Source organism: Grammomys surdaster, unplaced genomic scaffold (assembly GCF_004785775.1).
Source record: "Grammomys surdaster isolate TR1022 unplaced genomic scaffold, NIH_TR_1.0 186, whole genome shotgun sequence".
Taxonomy (NCBI): Eukaryota; Metazoa; Chordata; class Mammalia; order Rodentia; family Muridae; genus Grammomys; species Grammomys surdaster.
Genome location: NW_021604631.1, coordinates 7,124,540 through 7,143,927, shown reverse-complemented (window position 1 = coordinate 7,143,927; position 19,388 = coordinate 7,124,540). Strand labels below are relative to the sequence as shown.

The 19,388-nt window shown below is 43.7% G+C and overlaps 1 protein-coding gene across 1 annotated transcript in view; it reads right to left on the bottom strand.

Moving 5' to 3' along the window:
• Tmem178b (transmembrane protein 178B) overlaps positions 1-19,388 on the bottom strand; it is a 366,359-nt gene that overhangs the window by 223,901 nt on the left and 123,070 nt on the right. Inside the window, exon 2 of the mRNA XM_028768428.1 lies at positions 17,536-17,649. Coding sequence (XP_028624261.1) covers positions 17,536-17,649 — 114 coding nt within the window. The remainder of the gene's footprint in view (positions 1-17,535; positions 17,650-19,388) is intronic.

The following is a 19,388-nucleotide window of genomic DNA, read 5'->3' as shown; positions in this document are numbered from 1 at the left end:
AGAGAGAGAGAGAGAGAGAGAGAGAGAGAGAGAGAGAGAGAGAGAGAATGAATCACATGCTCACCCAGAGTTGTGGTGTATGGATAAACCAAAGCTGACTAGATGCTCTGGCTAATTATGTGAAGCACGTGCTAGGCAGACACAGAATTGTCTGAAATAAGAGCCATGACTCTCTGCAAGCCCCACCAGGCATCAGCGGCTCTCCACCATGCAAGGGGGTATTTTAAAGAGACCTTCCACCATCTAAGAATCAGGCCTTGCTTCCGTCCCTAAATAATAATGTTACAGAGGAGACTCCATGCCAAATAGAAAAAAAATAGAATAGCCAATAGAAATCGCTGGTACTAAGTGTGGAATTATTTTACTAAGCAAGTGTTTATTTTTATGAGAAATCTGCAATTTTTCTTAAGGTTACATTCTGAGTAACTGCAATCATTGATTACATTAATACATTACCTCTGGAGAATGAATCTAATTACATTTTTTTTGCACAAACTGCAAAATGTAGATTAATTTCAAAATTCTTTGGCGGTCCTGTTGTCCCTTCCGTGAGCTCAGTGATGGGGCCCCAGGTCAGCAGACCCAAATGATAGCAAAGAAGCCTAGGATGGTTAACGGTGACTCACTTTACTCAGAGATGTTGACAAAAAAAAAAAAAAGAGCAGAAATGCAAATGTAATGTCTCAAAATCAACTCTTGTCATAAGCATAGGAATGAAACTTTCAAAACTGAGGAACTATTCTTCAGTTGAATGAGCATAGACCTGGAGGTAGAAAGGGGGTTTTCAGATAAGCCAGATAAGACTACAGATTGACTCATTATCTCTAATGCAATTTGGCATTATCTATGAAGAATCAAAAAAGTGGGGCTGGAGAGATGTCTTAGTGGTTAAGAGCACTTGTTACTCTTGCAGAGGACCCAGGTTTCCTTCCCAGCATCACATGGTTGCTGACCGCCATCCATAACTCAGTTCCAGGGCCTCCATCACTCCCTTTTCTGACCTCTGTAGGCATAAAGCATACACATGGTGCACACATACATACAGGTAAGAGACCCACATTCGTAAAATAAATCTAAAAGAAATTAATAAACCTAACATGAATTTCTATATTTTGACCCAACTGTACTTGTTCTCAGCATTTATTCTATACAAATTATCAGAAACATAACCATTTATTCATGAAAATTATCACTATAACATTATAGTCATGGAGAAGTAGCTAATATAAACATTTAACTTTATAGGAAAGGTTAAGTAAGTTATGTGTATCCGTATGGTAGAAGATTGTGAAGCCATTAAAATTATGTTTATGAAGTGCCTTAATAACAAGGGGAAATTTATCAATCTGATAATTTTTTATAATTGTAAATAATATATAGGATACATAAATCATATATGACATATTTGTACTACAGAAAGAAGGGCAAAGAATCTACTCCATGGCAGTCATTTGTTTTTAATGGTGACAAGTTGGGTGACTCTTTTTCCTCTTCTTTGACATTTTTCCATCAAACTATTCCATACTAACTATGTCTTAATTGGTAATTGGGATACACGAGATGATGGAGGAAGAAAGGGATAAAATAAGAGATGCAGAGATGTGATGAGAACTAGGAAGACGGAGAGGCTCCTCCCCTACTCGGTGGACCTATGTGTTAATCTGTAGGGAAGGACTGAACAGAGACAGGCAAAGGATTCAGATGATGGTTAAATGCTTGCAGTCCCGAGTGGCATTTAAGGATGACATCTGTCTCAAATGCCCTCCTTCTTTCCAAAATTAACTGGATTTACTATTACATTTCAGGCTCCTTGACAGTTCTTCAACTAATTCAGCCTTATTCTGTAGGATTTCAAGTCTTATACTACACACACACGCACACACACACATTTGGTCCCCCAAGTTGAATCCTAGCCAGAAACTATATATACTTTATATACTGACCCGTAAGGGGGAAAAGTTTCAAAGGAACTACACCATCTTTTAAATTACGCTCACAAGTCCTTAAAGTGCCACCAAGTATTCTCCTTCCCCCCAAAAAATGAACAATACCAGTTATAATCAATTAACTCATGCTTAGAGATTCTTCCTCAGGAGACTCCATCCCAGGGAAAGAGATGAATTAGGTAGTCTTGGGAGGCTTCTGAAAAGGGTGCCCCATCTGTTCAACAGTTGCCTTTCACTCAGCAACCCATAAATATTTAATGATGAGGCCAACAATGACGACCAACTTGATCAGTAATGAGTGTAGAAACAGTGCTCCATCCACGTACTTCCTGAAGGATGCCCAGGGTGGCGAGGGAAACCACACATCCAGAGGAGACCTGGCTGCACCTCCCCCTGCTTTCATCCACAGCTGAGGGAGACTCATATTCCCAGAAGCCTGTGCAGGATATTAAGAAGCAACTCTGGAGGTTCCCCTCAGCTGATATGGAAGATACCAGCCACTCCTTCACCAGTCCTTTGCCATGCAATTTTTATAAAGCTTAACCTCAAGAAAGAAAAAGGGAGCCAGGACCATGTTTAATTATTCATGGCTCCAACCCAGGAAGACAGCAGCCAGCAGAACCCTCCTTCCAAGAGGAAGTGATAGGCACTCATTGACTTTCCCTCTCATGGCTCCTAGATGAGGCTCACACTTTGAAAACAGAAGAGGGGCTCTTTGAATCTGAGTTCATAGTCAACTAGTAAATTTATGAATTGTGCTTCAATTAAGTTTCATTTTTCACAAATAATTCTAAATTTTTCAATTGACTAGAAAAGAAAAAAATAACAAGGGTTTGGTCTTGTTGTATCTAGTTTATAAAATAAAATACACATGAAAACTAATTTTTTTTGAGCTAATGTCTATGTTAAGAGTGGACTTGCTTAACAACAGGAATTTTTTAAAGGTCAACCTTAAGACTCATAGACCAAAAATTACATGCTTCATGCATTTCTTAGAAACTTGTGTTAGTCCATTTTTCTGTTGCTATAATAGACTGCCTGATGCTGGGTAATTTATAAAGAAAAATAATTTACTCACCCTATGATTCTCGTCCAAGATCACGGTGTCAGTGAGGGTCTCATGCAACTTCAATTCACAGTCAAAGTGGTGGTACAAAGGAGGTAAGAATCAAGGGTCATCCTTACTTTGGAACAACTCACACTTTTTTTATTTGGGGGGGGGCATGGAGACTGTGAGGTAGGGTCTCACTTTGTAGCCCAAGATGACCTGGACCTTACAGTCCTCCTTCCTCAGCCTCCAAAGTACAGGTATTACAAGTGTGAACCACCATACATAGCTAACAACTCACCCTTGTAGTAACTAATCCAATCCCATAAGAAAGGTAAATCCCTTCATTGGATCATAATCTAATCTCTCTCAACAGCACCATCCTTCCAACAGTAGTGTAAAGTCAATCAAATATCAACATGAGTTTTGGAGGAAATAATCCCTATCAAATGCCTGGGTTCAATTTGAATGTAAGATTATCTCCAGATATGAAAATCGAAGTATCAGCTCAATAAAAATATCTGATTAGTCCCTATACTTCAAGAACAACTTGTGTTCTAGAAGTTTCTAGTTTTCCTTGCTTATAGGCATTACTGATACATAGGACTCTCAGATATTAAGAATCAGGAACTGCACATCTGCAGGGAAGTTACAAAACAGCCACAGGAGCTTGTGTGCACCTTGTTCATGAGTCTCAAAACCTCAGCTCTCCCCACATTACTATATGTACGTTAATACACACATTTTAGCAGTTGGCCTCGTCCCCTTATAAAACGAGTCTCACATGTCACTGCTATGTAGAAACATTATCTGAGACTTAGGATACCATTGATGGCTTCTCACGGAGTCTAGGTTCTGCCTCCTCCATCCATTCTGTGCTAAGGTATCATGAAGTCGTACCACCCATACACTCATACTCCTCGATAAGTTCTTTAACCTCAAGTGTCAAACAGATAGAGCAGGTGCCTCATAGAAGTTGGTGATTCTATGACACAATGCAAATGAAAGACATAATGGAGTCCCTGAAACATCTGTACTAAGCATTCGGTATTTGATCATTATCGTCACATAAGACAGAAAGCTCCATGTGTGCAGGTATTGTGGTTTCTTCCATCCAAAGTCTAGAAGAGCTCTTGGTGAATGGTAGAAATGCAACACATCTTACTTGAATAAACAATCGGTGTGTTTGGGTGAAGTGGAAACATCTAGTTCCCTGGAAAGTCAGTTATGTCAAATGATGGTTTGCTGGGGCACACAGGTAAAAGGATGTCTTGCTAAACCAAACACATAAAAGACTGTTTTCCTAAAGCAGACACAGATGAAAGGATTTTTAGATATAGCAAACACGTGAAAGGATGCTTGATGAAGGAGAATAAATATGACCCCACTGTGGGAGAAGACCCTGGTTTAGTTTGCTCTGCCTTGTTATTCTTTGCTAACAATACACTTATATTGGTTTGCCTTACATCGAGTTGTTGAGCTCAACTCGTGATAACACCACCATTGAGAAACTCACCCAAGAACTGCTCATGAGGTTCCTGCCGCAGCTTGCTGCTTCTGTGGCCCCGGCTCAGGGCAAGTGGCAAGCCTGGCAGTTTCTTTAGAATTCAACTATAGCTGCCTGTTGTCTGCTTCCTAAAAGGACTGGACTGTAGCTACTGGTTTGTGCCTGGGATCTGCCTGCCTAGAGGACTGATCTGCAGCTGCTAAGAGTCCTATCTGGTGTTTGCTATGGGACTGAACTGCTGCCAAAGAATATCAAGATCGCCCCCAAAGACCATTGATGAACAAGTCCACTTTCCCCCATCCTAATAACTTTTCTCTTCCACTACTTCTGCTGGGTCACAGGCTAGAGGAGAGGTTGAACCATTATTAAAAGTAAGTTGCAAAAAATGTATGCCTATACTTGGGTCCATTTTAAATGCCACTGTTATAACCTGTTATTGTGTCTCCTCTGGATACAGTAATAGCATTTGCTTGTCATCCTCTGGCACTGGCCTTCACCGTCTTCACCCCATGTTCCTGTTCTTTCACACTCTCAGAGACTCTAGGCTCCCTGGTCACTCCCACTCCTATCTCTAATACTGTGGACACCACATACCCTCAGGCATCACCAGCAATGAAAGCTAGACCTGAGCAGTCATTCCAAGAACCACCAAAGATAGCGCCTTGGTACAAAATTCTGACTGGGACTTGTAAACACTCAAGATCCCAAGTCCTCTACCTCCATTTCATGAGGGAACAGAGTGGGGTTAGTGGTTTTTATTAAATCGTACATTTCTTAGCTATGCTAAACAAGGAGCTGGGTTTCAGCACTTACCCATAAACCAGACATACCTACTACTCCTTCCAATGAGGAATGATTTCAACTTCTTAGAAAGGAAAAGCTTTCCTTTAGTTCCTAAGGGTAGGAACTAGGCTAACATAGGCTAGGAGGATGACAGTGGTCATGTGACTCTGACCAGGCTGTGCTGGTGTGTGGGGTGGAGAGTCCTATACTGACAGGGTGAGGGAACAGCTGGCATGGAACTTGCCATTGGCATTACACCACTTCCACACTCAAGGACAACTGATTGAAGGGATCTTTCCCTTCCCCTCCTCCCATCTCCTGAAAGGATGTGCCCCTAAGCTTGGAGGAGGCAGCAGTAACTTGTGTACAATTGTACTTCCTTGTTTCCATGGTAACCAGGCAGGCTCTGAAGTTCTGGGACTGAGGCAGTGTGATGGTGAGATGGATGGAATAGAGATGTTGATGTCAGTCAAATGTGTCACCTCCACACCCGTGTTTAGCAGCCTCTCGGCTTCAGGAGTATACACACACACACCTCTAACTGCTCATTTCTAATTTGGTGCCAGGTGCCTAAGCAGAGAGCCTCAGGGAACTGTATATTAATTAGCTTCATTTCACCAATGTGAAGTGACACTGGAGGCGGAGACTGAAAAAGCCCTAACACCAAGGATACTTGATGTTCCATGGTTGGGTTTCGGGATTTCATTCATATAAGCTGACAAAGGGCACCTCAAGGGACATTCATTAATTTTGTATCAGCAGCTAGTTATAGGCTGAGAATGTAGAGTGGGGAGTCAGCTTTCACAGAGGGAGCTGGGAGTGTCAGGTTTGGGGGGAGGGGAAATCCTCCCTAACAAAAGCAAGTATAGGCAGAGTGGAAATGGCAAGTTCATTCAGAGGCAAAATTGCCTAGAGAGTAGAAAGATGCAAAGACTTCATCTTTCTATTCTAAAAACCTCATTTGTGAGTCACTTAGTTAGAATTCAGAACCCATTTCCAAAGAAGTCCTGTCTATTATAAATGATTATTGGGTTTTTAGGGTAGCCCACAAAAGCATCTTTAACTCAGAATGTAGATGAAATACTATACATTTGCAATGAAAGGCAATAGAAAACAATCCGGTTGTGATAGCAGTAATTAAATGAAGAAGAAAAACAGAGGAGTGGAAAATAAATAGCCTTCTTTCATTTCTTCTGAATGTTCCAGCTCTTAGATGGAGGGTGTGCAGCCTGCTTGCTCATTGCCTCATTTGCATTAGGCAGTGGCTTGGAGGACTGGGCAGAGTGAGGGAAGGGTGAAGGTGGAGGGGACTAATCCATTGGGAGAACAGGGGCAATGGGTGATGATGTGGGTGGCTCCTGGGGTGGGTGGGCAGAAGAGCATAGATTCTACACTCACAGCATCCTACATTCAGTGTCCAAGGGCATCTCTCCCTAAAGCTATGGGGAGCTTCCTACCTCTTCCATCTCAGTTACCTTCCTAGAAAACTCAGAAGATGTCTTCAGAGGATATTTACACGGTAAATACTGGGATGGGACACAGAGCAGGCTCACTTCACCGCAGGACCTGTTACCCAGGTCCTGGGAGACTCATATCAGCCTCCAGTACTCCCACTTCAAAAGCCCATATCTAAGAAGTGACCAATGTGGGAGAATCAAGGCCCAGCCATTTCAGCCTGAATCAAGAGACTGTGTGCAGGGCCACTCGTAGGCTAATGCTTTCCAGTGGATGCCGTGGTACATGCCTCCCAGCCTAGATTCTTCCTCTTGCAAAATAACACCCCTGTTTTGCTTCCTTCTATGGCTATTCCCAGAGAACCTTCTTGTGGCAGGCACAGGCAGATAGTGAGAACTTCCTTTCTATTCTTTTTCTTTGCCTTCATAGAGCCAAGATCAGTAGAAAGGACCGCTAATACCTCAGATAGTTCTGGAGTTACGAGTACTGGAAGTCCAAGGGTAGACTGTAATCCCAGGATTTGATGGATATAAAGAAATAAGCGCTCTTCTCCCCATACACAGGGCCAGGATGTCTAAATTACCTACAAGAGTGTGCTTTTAATATGTGCATGGTCAAGTTTAAGTTTGGAAGTAGCATCCATATAAGAAATAGAAGAGTTACTCATTTGGAATGGCTGTTTAATACAATAGCCACTGGCCATCTGTGACTATTTAAATTTAAATTAATTCAGATCAAATACAATTTAAAACTCAGTTTCTTGGTTAAAGCAGTCATATCTCTTTTCTTTGTTAAGTTTTTGACAATTGCATACTAACATATAATAAATCTTGGTTATTTTCACAGGCACACCAACACCCACTACCCTTTCTCATCCCCCTGCCTCCTCCCATTCTTCACAATTGAGTCTCCACCCTACTTCGGTGTCTTTTTTGTGAAGGAGTCACATTTCAAGTGCTCACTAACCAAATTGGTTTGTGCCTACCATGTTGGACAGAGCAGACACTTATCACAACAGGAAGTTCCTTTAGATGGTGCTAATTGGAATAATAACTGGGAAGGGGATCTGAGACCCGCACAAGGAGAGAAAAGATTAAGTCTTAACTCCCCCTCTCAAGACCTCTAGGCCATTGTGCCATAACTACTTTAGGAAGCCACAATGACTTGAAACTATGCAGGCCTCCTGGCTTGCTATGAACCTCCAAGTTCAAACTAAAACACCAGGGAAAGAAGAGAAAAAAATCAGTTTCGGTCCTTTTTACTAAGTAATACAATGTGCAGAAGCCACACCCACCGCGAAGACTAGCTCTATGAACCACCCAGGGAGAGGCTGTACATAAAGCAGCCTCTTTGCCCATTGCTATCCCACCTACCCACCTGCATATTTCCTGCAAGACCTCTCTCCCAGGATCCTCCTCTGCAACAAGCTTTCCCTTTTTCATAGAATCTATGAGAAGCTATATCCTCCTAGAAGGTGGGGCTGGGCTACAGCAGGAAAAGAAAGCTTTCTGAAGAGCCTGGGCAATTTCACTGCAAATGCACTCATGTCGTGTTTGCCTTCGGAACTCAGAAATGCTGCTTTTTAGACACCTCGTACATAAATCTCCTCTCAGAAACATGTTGCTGTTGTTGTCTAAACAGCATTCTTATTGGATACAACTGATAAATTAAGGGCTGCTACTATCCTACTGAGGATCTCAAACACTCAGGATTTTCTGCTTCTGAATGTTATCTCACAATATGCCACTGTCACATAATAACACTCTCAGCCGCCACACACACTTCCCACTCCAACGCCACACACACTTGATATGAGCTCCCAATGCACACACCTGTGTAGACAGCAAACCCAAAACAGACAACACACATAGACTCATGCAATCGAAGCCCACTCACAGGCGGCCTTAAGTAGAACAGAAAAGTCTTCAGTCAGAGAAATGCCACTGCAGAGGCATCACCCCTATCCTGGGTATCATGGGGACCTCAGCACCTAGGATATCTTCTTGGCTCCAACATTAAAGTATCTAATATTGGTTGGCATCAGACTGTGCAGTTACCAAAAGACCTTTCATGAATCATTTTATTTCATTTAAACCTTATAATAAGTCTCCAGACGGAAATCACTGCCTCGGTTTTTCAGATGGCATCTACTGGGTTCAAAACACTTAAAACTGTTTGCCTGGGGTCAAGTATCTAAAGAGGCAGCAGAGCCCAAACTCAACCCAGTCTCCCACAGTGAAGTCTGCCTCTGAGTAATTTAATACTTTGTAGATCCAAGACAGAGATTTGAGGCCAGGTATTTAAACACATAATGCAGAAAAGGAAATTCACTTTACCTCACCCATGCTGTTTCATTCAAAGCACAACACGGGTGGATGGGAACTAAATCTCCAAAACTGTATACCCACATCAAGACAGCCTGTCAGAGGATACTGTAAAGCAGACTCCATCTCCTACCCCTCACACAGTACCCGTGTGCCTCCAACCTGAGCCACCTCTGACTATAACAGCCCACAGCATGCCCGTCAGTCCAAAAGGTCTCCGACTGGAATGTGTTACAGGATCACACAGGATTCTGAGACCCATCCCTAGAGCTTCCAAATCAATGTCTAGTCTGGGACCTAGAAATGTGCCTTTCTATGTTCTGATGATACTGACTGCTGGGCCATAGACTCAGTACTAATGGTACGACTTTGACTCCACAGTTAGAACATTGCTACCTTCATGTCTTGGCACCTCTCAGACACCTCTCTACAATCCCACCCATATTCAGAACTCCTTTCCTTAATCCCATAACCAAGCCTAGTACTTGCTGGAACTGTAGCTCTTACTTAAATGGCCATATATCTTGTTATGGGCATTTTGCCTTGTGTATCCTAGTTTTCTCTTAGCTACTATTCTCTATTGCAAATTTTCCCCTCTCTTACTTCAGGTTTCTAGGGAAACCAGGACTTTATTCCCCTTGGCTAGGCCTCCTTCCTAGAAAATGAATCATGGTGTCCTGAATCCCAGAGTCACACCTACAATTTCATAGTCTTCACCCTGGCCTTGATGCCAGAAGACAGTGTGCTTAGACATCAATGCCTTGATTCAGCATTTCATTGCTGAGTTGTTCTTGGTGTGGGCATACTCAGCTAGCACCAAGAACTACCTCATTACTGTATCATCAATCAATGCTGGATGCTGCACTCTGATTGGGTAGACTCACCTACAATATTGAGCTTCCTTGTCAGCACCCAAGGCTTGGACAGCTCCCATGAGAGGGACAAGACAGGCAGATACCACACAGCCCCCATGTTTTCCTTCTCTAAATACCACTCCATGCCTCTGTGATCTGGCATGTCTCGTGTTAAAACTTGCTTTTATTTCCCCCACAATGAATCCTTGATTTAGGTATGGAAGTTGGGACCTGTGATATAGATAAATTGGCAACACTGTCCTTTGCAGTCTTTGTAGTCAATAAACAAACACCAAATGACAAGCAGGTTGGTTCCTTGCCTGGCCAGCACCTAGAAATACATCACCCAATTTGGGAAGCAGAATATCTTTTAATATCCCCTTGAGCACCAAACATGGGGGTTCTCAGAGCGAAAAGCACTCCATGGGTATTGACTGAGTAAATGAACAAATAGATGGAAAAGGCCAGTGGGCTGTGCCCAGTTCCCCCTGGTGGCATCTAGAACAGTCTACTCAGCCATCAGAAAACAATTTCCAATCTGCAGACACTGCGAGAATGCCTCCAGGCCAGACTTCTGACTAATTCCCTGCACAAAACTGGACCTGCACATTCACGTGAACTGTGGCTTGAAGGCTGTAGCTATGCCAACACAACAGGTCTCAGTTCTCTTTCAGTACATGGATGTCTTTAACACAGAAGACTGTACCGTACTCCTCTCCACTCCTACTCCAGACCTCTGTCCTTCTCCACCCCACAAAAACAAACCCTCCCTCTTGCCAACCCATTGTCGGCATTAACTTTTACCACTCCAATTCACTAAGCAGGTGAATTGGCATTTACATGTGTGTTAATGAATTCAATGTACTACCATATTACTGTAGTCTCCTCCCTCCTCATTTCTTTGGGTCAGACCCTGAAAAAGTCAATTTAGAAAATGCTATCCAGAGAAGGTCAAATGGCTCATCAAATTAGGGGATGTGCTTTATGGAAAAAATCCTGAGAGAGTAGAATAAAGTACAGAGAAGCACATCTGGACAGGCAGCAGTGCTGTGAGGGAAGAAATGTCCCTGTTTGAGTTTCTGCAGAAAGGAGGGTTCTAAATGCAATGTCCTATTAAGGGTTTGCTCTCTCTGCCTGGCTTGCCGCAATAACACCACAGGAATGCTGGGAGAACAGGCTCAGGGCAGCCTCTGGGCTGCAGGCTATTTGGATGTCCCAAAAGGTTTACAATGTTCCCTGCAGGATCCAGGACAGTGAGACATGCAATGGTTTGCAAAATACAAGGACTTTTCGTTACCAAGCAACATATAGCAAGGCTCCATTGGTTGTTGTTTTTTTGTTTTGTTTTGTTTTTTTTGTGCTACCAAGCTTTCCCAATTCTAGAGATGGTTTCTTGCTCCTAAAGACCCCTCTGGATGCTGCTCTTGCAAGCAAGAGATGCTCACAACAGATTGTACACAGTGAGAGCTGAACACTAGTTGGGCACAGAAGCAGAAGGAGAAGAAGGAAAATGGCTGACACTGCAGGGGACCTAAGATGCTGCTGTCTGGGATGTTTACCTCATTAGGCTGTTTTACATAACATAAGCCAAAAACAGAAATGGGAAAAAATGCTACAGGGCCAAAGTTCAGGCCAGGATTCTGAGTCTTTCCTCTGAGGCTCCTTTGAGGCTGAGAGGGATCTCCAGTTAGCTCCTTCCTCCCTGGCCTGGTTTCTTTATCTGCAAAGGAGCCACAGCAACAGACTGGATTCTTCCGAGAAGGAATCAGCATAACACCACAGCCCACGTGGACAAAGGGGTGGTTAGTGAATCGTGACTATTGATAGTTCCACCCCAAACCCCTTGGTCCACAACATCTACTTGACCATCCAGGGATGGCTGAGGAAGAATGGACCAGGAATCCAGCCTGCTCTGTGGTGTGGAAGTCTGAAGTCCAACTAGGAAGAAGTTACGGAGAACAGCTGTATACAGACAAACAGACTGACTTGAACTATCAAGTCCAATGGCAAAGTCGGGTGTCACTGGGCAAAGATGGAAGCCTGAGGTTATAAGGCCAGTGTCACAGAGAGGGACAGCAAACTGCCTGTAGTGCAAGACTGAGGGCAAGGGGAAGGAGACTCAAAGCAGGTTGTCTGAGTCTCGAAAGGGCAGATAGTGAGAATGAGAGTAGAGAGGCCAAGTGAGGCAGATTAGGTATGCCCTACACAGAAAGAGTGGCACTTATAGCATCTTCCCACATGTGAACATGGGCCGGGCTGCTCCCACAAAACTGAGCAGACCTTGAAGAGCTTTGAGGAAGTAAGCAGCCATTTGGTGTCTGCTGTGAACATGACATGTCTCAGCTGTGATTTCTTGTCCCCCTTAGCAGCAGGCCCATGCTGCCTTGCTGTTTGTGAGGGTGAACAAACATCCATTCACCCCAGATAGCGCTCTGACAAGAAAGCAAAGAAACAGCTTCGCCCATCTATCTTGGTGCACCCATGAGATTATCTGTGGTGCTACTTATAGCAGCATAGACGGGGAGTTACTTAGCGGAGCATAGGTGACTCAGAGATGGTTGCATCACTGAAAAGACGTCCCAGCATAAGTGACAACTCACAGAACCTCATCTCTGGAGTTCCCTCCCTGTGTAGCTTGCAATTCTGATGATGGGAGTGGTTCCTTTCTGCCACAATTGGCACTGCTTAAGTAAACCTAGTAAATCTTGTAACATCCTGTGCTCCCTACGCCTGATAAGTTGCATGAGCTTCTCTCCTCCCTCCAGGATGGATGTTTCAATTCCCAGGAATGAACTATGCAACAATTGATTACAATGCCTTGTCTCCTGTGCAAAGCCCGTATTTCCATCTCTGTCTCGCTCATGCCCCTCCTTCCTGTCTCTCTTCTCCCTCTCTGATACAGGCTGGACTTTCTCTGCATGCTCCACACCTAGCCACAGCATGGATCGCTATGTAGCACAAATGTTCTCTGTCACACTGATAAAGTGGCTGCAACGCGGGAGAAGGATACAGGACTCCCACACTAGAGGTGAGCACAGCTTGTCTGGGTCTTGAGTCACGTTCTATGTACCTGGGGCATAGCCTCAAGGCCAGTGTGTGAATGTTGGGTGTGGTTGTAGCCTGAGGCCAGGAAGTCAAGAGAGGGATGTCTTTGTCTTCCCTCCCCTTCCCTCCTTCCTCCTTACTTCTTCCCTTTATCCTCCCCTTCCTCTTAGTTTCCTCCCAGCCATCTGAAAATGTGCGATGTGGCCATCCAATCTAATTAGTTAAACCCTCAGTTCTGACAGGAGGAGGCTTCAAGAAAAAAAAAGTCTACTTTCCTTTGCTCTTGGCCTCTCAAAAAATAAAGAAGGAGATCTGATTTCAGGAGTGGAACCGCAGCGCCTTGATCTTCAGTGCCAGGGGCAACCAACTGTGAGCTGAGACCTCTATCTTATAGGCCCACAGCAAGCCGAATGACAGAATTGTGAGCTCACAGACACACTGACTGAGTCTTGGGGCTCTCACTGGGGACCTCAGGCACAGCTGCCACTGAGTCTCTGCCAGGTAGATCAAGAAGTCAGGACCAGGAGGGCTAAACTTCTCACATCTTCCAAGTGTCTGCCCAGCAGCTTCAGCAACTCCAGCCCACTCCAGCTGATGGGTCTCTGTTTCAGCTTTCTCTCTCTCTCTCTCTCTCTCTCTCTCTCTCTCTCTCTCTCTCTCTCACACACACACACACACACACACACACACACACACACCTGTCCTTGCTATCCCCTGAGCAAGTGTGCAAGATACTGACTGTGCAGATAGGACAGGTCAGAGGACACAGTAATAGGAAGGACAAAGGTAGAGCCATTTCGGATGGTCTCCAGGGTTTTGGGCAGGGGTGCATGAAGACACAGAATTCAATAAACCAGTGCTGGCCCCTCAGACTGGATTTTAGGTTGTGAAAAGCCCACAGAGGTGTATCTAGTGAGAGGAGGGAGAGAGCCATTGAAATGCCACAGCAGTGCCGGCCAGCTTCCCCTGGCCACCAGTAATCAGATTCTGTCATGTTCAGAGCATTAAACCAGACAACTGATCCAAACACTGGCATTTGCTAAGTTCATTTTCTGAGGCCACTGTCCACTCCTTGATGGCCAGCCAGTGTGACACTGTGCTGTCCTGCTCCAGTCCTGGAAATGGCAAGAGATCAGACTGAGGAGGACAGAACATCTATAGTCCAAAGAGGCCACTGGCTCACCTCTGCCACGCATGTGGGCTGGGACTAGAGCGAGTCAGGAACACTGCAGGGCAGCCAGGCTTGAGTGGATCAGGAACACAGGTGTCTGATCTAGAAGGAGTTCTGCCATCTCCCATGGTAAGGAGGAGAAAAAGATACTCACCAGATCTGACATGGACTTGCCATCCATGTCAGGGTCAAGCCTTTGTCACACCTCACCCAGAGCAGTGGGACATGAATAGGAGCTCCTCTGCTTCCTTCCCTTGTGCACATGTAAACATGCATAAACACCCCTACAGCCTTTGACCATGGGGCGAGCATGTTACACACTAGGATCTGGAAGCACAGTGCCCTACAGGTCCTTTTTTTATCCTTTCACCTGCTGTGTATACCACCATGAGATGGAAGAGCCTAGAGCCCCACAGTTAAGCTTCCTATTGGTTGGGTTAATGTCTCAAACCATATAAGGTAGCTTTAAGCCAAACTGTGCCTTTTCCTATTTGAAAGCTTTCTTTTTTCCTATAACGGACCAGTGATCAGGCCACACACAAATTCCCAGTGAAAACTATACAGCCCAAATGGAACAGAAGTTCAAGTGTTTGTTGAGTTATTTCATAACAAACAAGTTACTAACCACCCCACCCCAAAAATCCTCTAAGAAAAAAAAATTATCTGAGAAAAATTACAAAACATAAGATATTAAGGTCAAATCATAAAATGATAACCAGATGAACTTAATTTTGTCCCCTTTAGGTTATTAAAGCACACAGTGCTATTAAAAAATTGATGAGGGTTCTATTTTTCCAGTTAGAGGGATAAATACAGGGGCTTGCATATATTAATTAGGTAAGTGTTCTATCATGGAGCTATACCCCCAGCCCAAGAGATCAGGTTGGGGGTGGGGTGTTCCTACATTTTTCAAAGCTGATCCCATGAGTTTCCTAATACTTAATTTCTTCTACTTTATTTCAAAAGAGGTTTTTGTGCCTGGTTTTCCTACCTCATGCCATCAAAATCTGACCTCTAGAAATTAACATGAGCATAGACCATGCTCCCCCACCATCCGGCATTGCCAGTTATGCTTAGGACCAACTTCAATTGTGACAGATGCTCCCTCGCCCTCTGGCTTAAAATAGCTGTCATAGATGTCAGACCCAGCAAATGCTCTCTGCCAGCTTAATAGCCCATTAGGCGACTTCATGAAAGAGGCAAATGAATCCATCACCAAAGGGGAGCGTCAACTTCACCCACCACCATGGGCTAGAGACCTTGCATGTATCAATCGTCAAAATGGCTTTGATCTGTTAAAAATAGAAGTTGGCACACTGCTTGGCTACAGAAGCTGCATGCTAGATTTTTCAAAACCCAACAGCACTACAGTTGGAGAGAGAGCACCCTGGAGACACATGGAGCTCAAAGAGGACCCCCCACAAAGCTCTCTATCTTGGCTGATGCCATGCGGCCTGCTTCCAAGGATGGCATGATGGAAATTCTCTTACAACTCTAGACATCTACCATGGCCACAGCCAATGGAGTTCACCAGGCTTCCCTTAAAGTGGCTGCAATTTATACTCAAATCATTCTCCTTCTGGCTGGAAAAAAAACACCCACAAACTATTTTAATTGCTTGAAGCAATTCTACTATGCTGTAATTATCACATTGCCTTGTAATTATTTGCTTTGTGAATGTCTCTCTCCAAACCCCATCCTTCTCCACCCCTAGACTCCAGCTCCTTAAAAGAGCCATGGCCTTGATATCCAGCATATGCCTGGCATGTAGGGAACCCCAGCAACTTCAGTCAGATTGAGTTCATTTGAATTGAAAATGTCAGTAACTTTTCCCCTCTTAGATTCTGAATCTTATTATGAATACCAGAATCTATTATACTTGTGTGGTTAATCAACAAGACTTATGCACCTTGAAGATCCTTTTAAGTGACTAGACTAGACTGGTGGATTGTGAGAAATCAGAAGTTATCACCATATATTTCTATATTTGGAGTCTTCCATGCCTACCATCCAAAAGAAATTAATAATCCTGATTACTAGAGTCTCTAAGGCCATTCTCACATTAAAATTAAATATGTATGTGATATACTTAGCTCGATGGCTAGCACATGGGAACACTCTTTGAACATTAGCTCTGTGTCCTCACATGCTACCTAGTGCCTCTAAAGCAGCAACAGTGTGGTTTTCAGGACCACCTTCCGGCACCTGCTCTGTCATCACAAACCAGAAACATTGAGAGGCCATCATTTGGATACCCATTTTTTTGTGTGGTTTTCCTCCTGAAACCAGAGCACGTTCTATTTTAATTTTGCTTCCTCTCTTTCATGTCGCCATTTCCCACCCCCAGCTGTGGCTGCTTAAAGTCAAGCCAAAGAGTGGACTACAGCTGGTGAGCACTACACATACAATGACAAACCAGACAGGAAGATAATGATGAAGACAAGAAGAATGTTCCATCCTAAAAAAAAACCTGTCTTCTTCAGAGTTCAACTCTTAAAGAGCCTGACTATCAGGGTATGATTTTTTCAAAGCTCATGTTTATGCAATTATAATCTGATCTAATCCTTTGGATGTTGGGTGAAAAAAAATGATGTAGGAAGAAAGTCTGGCAAAACCAAAAGAAGTACACCAAGTTTTCTCACAGGGTGGACAGGTCAACATGACTAATGGAGCCAACCGTGAGCGAGAGCTCTCTTACCACCAACAGGCAACAGTGGATTCCCATGGAGAAGTAAAAATAACTAACTGACTCTGTTTGCTCATTAAGTCACTCTCTCATCATAAGGTATATCTCTAAGGATCCCTAGAGTAGAAATTCCCAAACCAATAGGCATAGATATTCTGCTCTTTGCTGTGTGATCATACACGGGCCAGCTGCTATCATTTGAAGGCACACAGAAGCTTGTATGCAGAGCCAGATCCTCCTGCTTAATGACCTCCATGTAAGTGCAAATCCTCCAGATAGAGCCTGAACCCATGAGCATCCCTCACCCTTTACAAACAACTACACAGGGGACTGCGGGTTGCCACAATAGGATTTCAAGCAACTTGGAGATGTGCTAGAGTTAAGTCCCAAGAGCATCTCCCATCAGGTAGGTGAAATTTCAGATGTCTACCAGGACAATGAATTAAGATCACAAACTATAGTGGTTTGAGTTTTGTTTGGTTGGTTTGGTCTTTTAAAATCTAAAACAAAACTCCACAAATCTATAACGTAGTCAGAACCAACTCAGTCAATTCTGACCCATAGATGTGGGTTTTCCTAGATAGTCGATCATGTCAGTGTTCTGAGACCATCCACAGATCTTAGAAGGTATGTGCAACCACCTCCCCCCCCCAAAAAAAAACCCTCCAAATGACATCACAGCACAGTCACAGCCAAAGAGACACAGTTGCACTTACGCAGGGCATGCCACTCATCCTGGCGAATGGTCTTCGTGATGTTGAATGTGAGGTTCCTGGGGATGGTTGCTGAGGAATAGTGGTACTTAATATACGTGCATCTCTCAATTTCTCCTGGAAGAGAGAAATAGAAAATCCAGTGTGAATGAGGCAGGGACCTCCTGTCTTAATTAGGGTTTCTATTGCTGTAAAGAGACACCATGATCACCGACAACTCTTACTTAAAACAAGCAAACATGGAAGTGAGACTGGCTTCCAGTTTCAGAGAGTTAGTCCATTGGCATCATGACAAGAAGCATGGAGGCATGTAGACAGACATGGTGCCGAGAGTTCTACAACTTGATCCAAAGGCAGCAAAAGGAGACTGGGTGCCATACTGGGCATAGCTTGAGCATAAGAGACCTCAAAGCCCACCCCCATAGTGACACACTTCCTCCAAGGCCACACCTCCTAATAGTGCCACTCCCCATGGGCCAAGTATTCAAACACGTGAGTCTATAGGGCCCGTTCCTATTCAAACTACCACATCACATCTTCAGCATCCTGGGATCCAGATGTCCATCCCAAAGAAGGAGGCATGTTTTGTGTTGGACTTGATGATAGCTACAGTTTGTACTGAGCAATAAGCTTGGCTCAAAAGGAACAAGCATGTAACGCTACAGTTAGATGGAGCTGTCTTAGAAAAAGCATCTCTGGGGCCACACACAGACTGGAAGATTCAAAACTCAGACTATTAAAAGCTTTTCTTTTTTTAAGGTGGTGTCCATGTTTACCTACCTTTAAGAAAATTTACTTTCAAAGTTTAAAAAGGATGATGGCACTTGAGAAACAATACTCATCAATAATACTGAGGGTGACCTCTTGCCTACCATGTACACACACAACTACATACAAACATCTACACACACACACACACACACACACACACACACACACACCCATCACTTCAAGTTTAAAAGGAATTTGCAGTCAAATAAATTTGTTTCCACACAGGAAAGAGAGCTTGCTTCAGCCCTGATGATATTATTTGTGCTTTCAGTGTCTAGTCATCTAGAACGGGAATAGGATGGGAAGGCTGCCTTCTATTTTTTCTCTCCATCTTCCTAACCTCACTTCTGAACACAAAGCTTTTGAACACAGTCTGGATTTCTTTGAACTATTTTCTTCTCTGGTTTCTTAAACAAAATTGTGGCCCAACCGCAGACTCAGTACCTGGTCCAGCATACTCCCTAACTACATTCTAAATCTTTGTCCTTAGGCCTACAGAGAAGTGTAATCCTCACCCCTCATCAAGGAAACTTCTCTGTGAAATAGACAGAGATCATTATAGAAAAGTATAATAAATCAAAATGCAGAGTTATGGACTCAATCCAAAGAGATACATCTATAAAACAGCTCCCATCTCTAGGGCTCAGGGAATATCTTGGAAGAGGGAGAAGAAAGATTATAAAAACCAGAGAGTCAGGGAGTTTGCTGTGAGACCATGTCTCCTAGTGATGTCAGAGGCCACACCCATAAAGTTTCACCAACATGAGTGCCTAATCATGAGCTGAGCAAGAACAGCAATCAACATGCTTAAGTGGATTCAGGTGGTGCATGCCTTTAATCCAAGCTCTTGGGAGGCAGAGGCAGGCTGAGTTCGAGGCCAGCCTGGTCTACAGAGTTCCAAGACAGCCAAAGATACACAGAGAAACCCTGTCTCAAACAAAACAAAACAAAACAAAAAGTGGATTCAGGAAAGTTTCAACCCTACACGAACAACTACAGACAACTAAGGAACGCTGAGCATGGAAGAAATTGTCTTATCCGTAGAAGAGCACACCAACTAGTTATCCAATACCAAATGGTCAGTC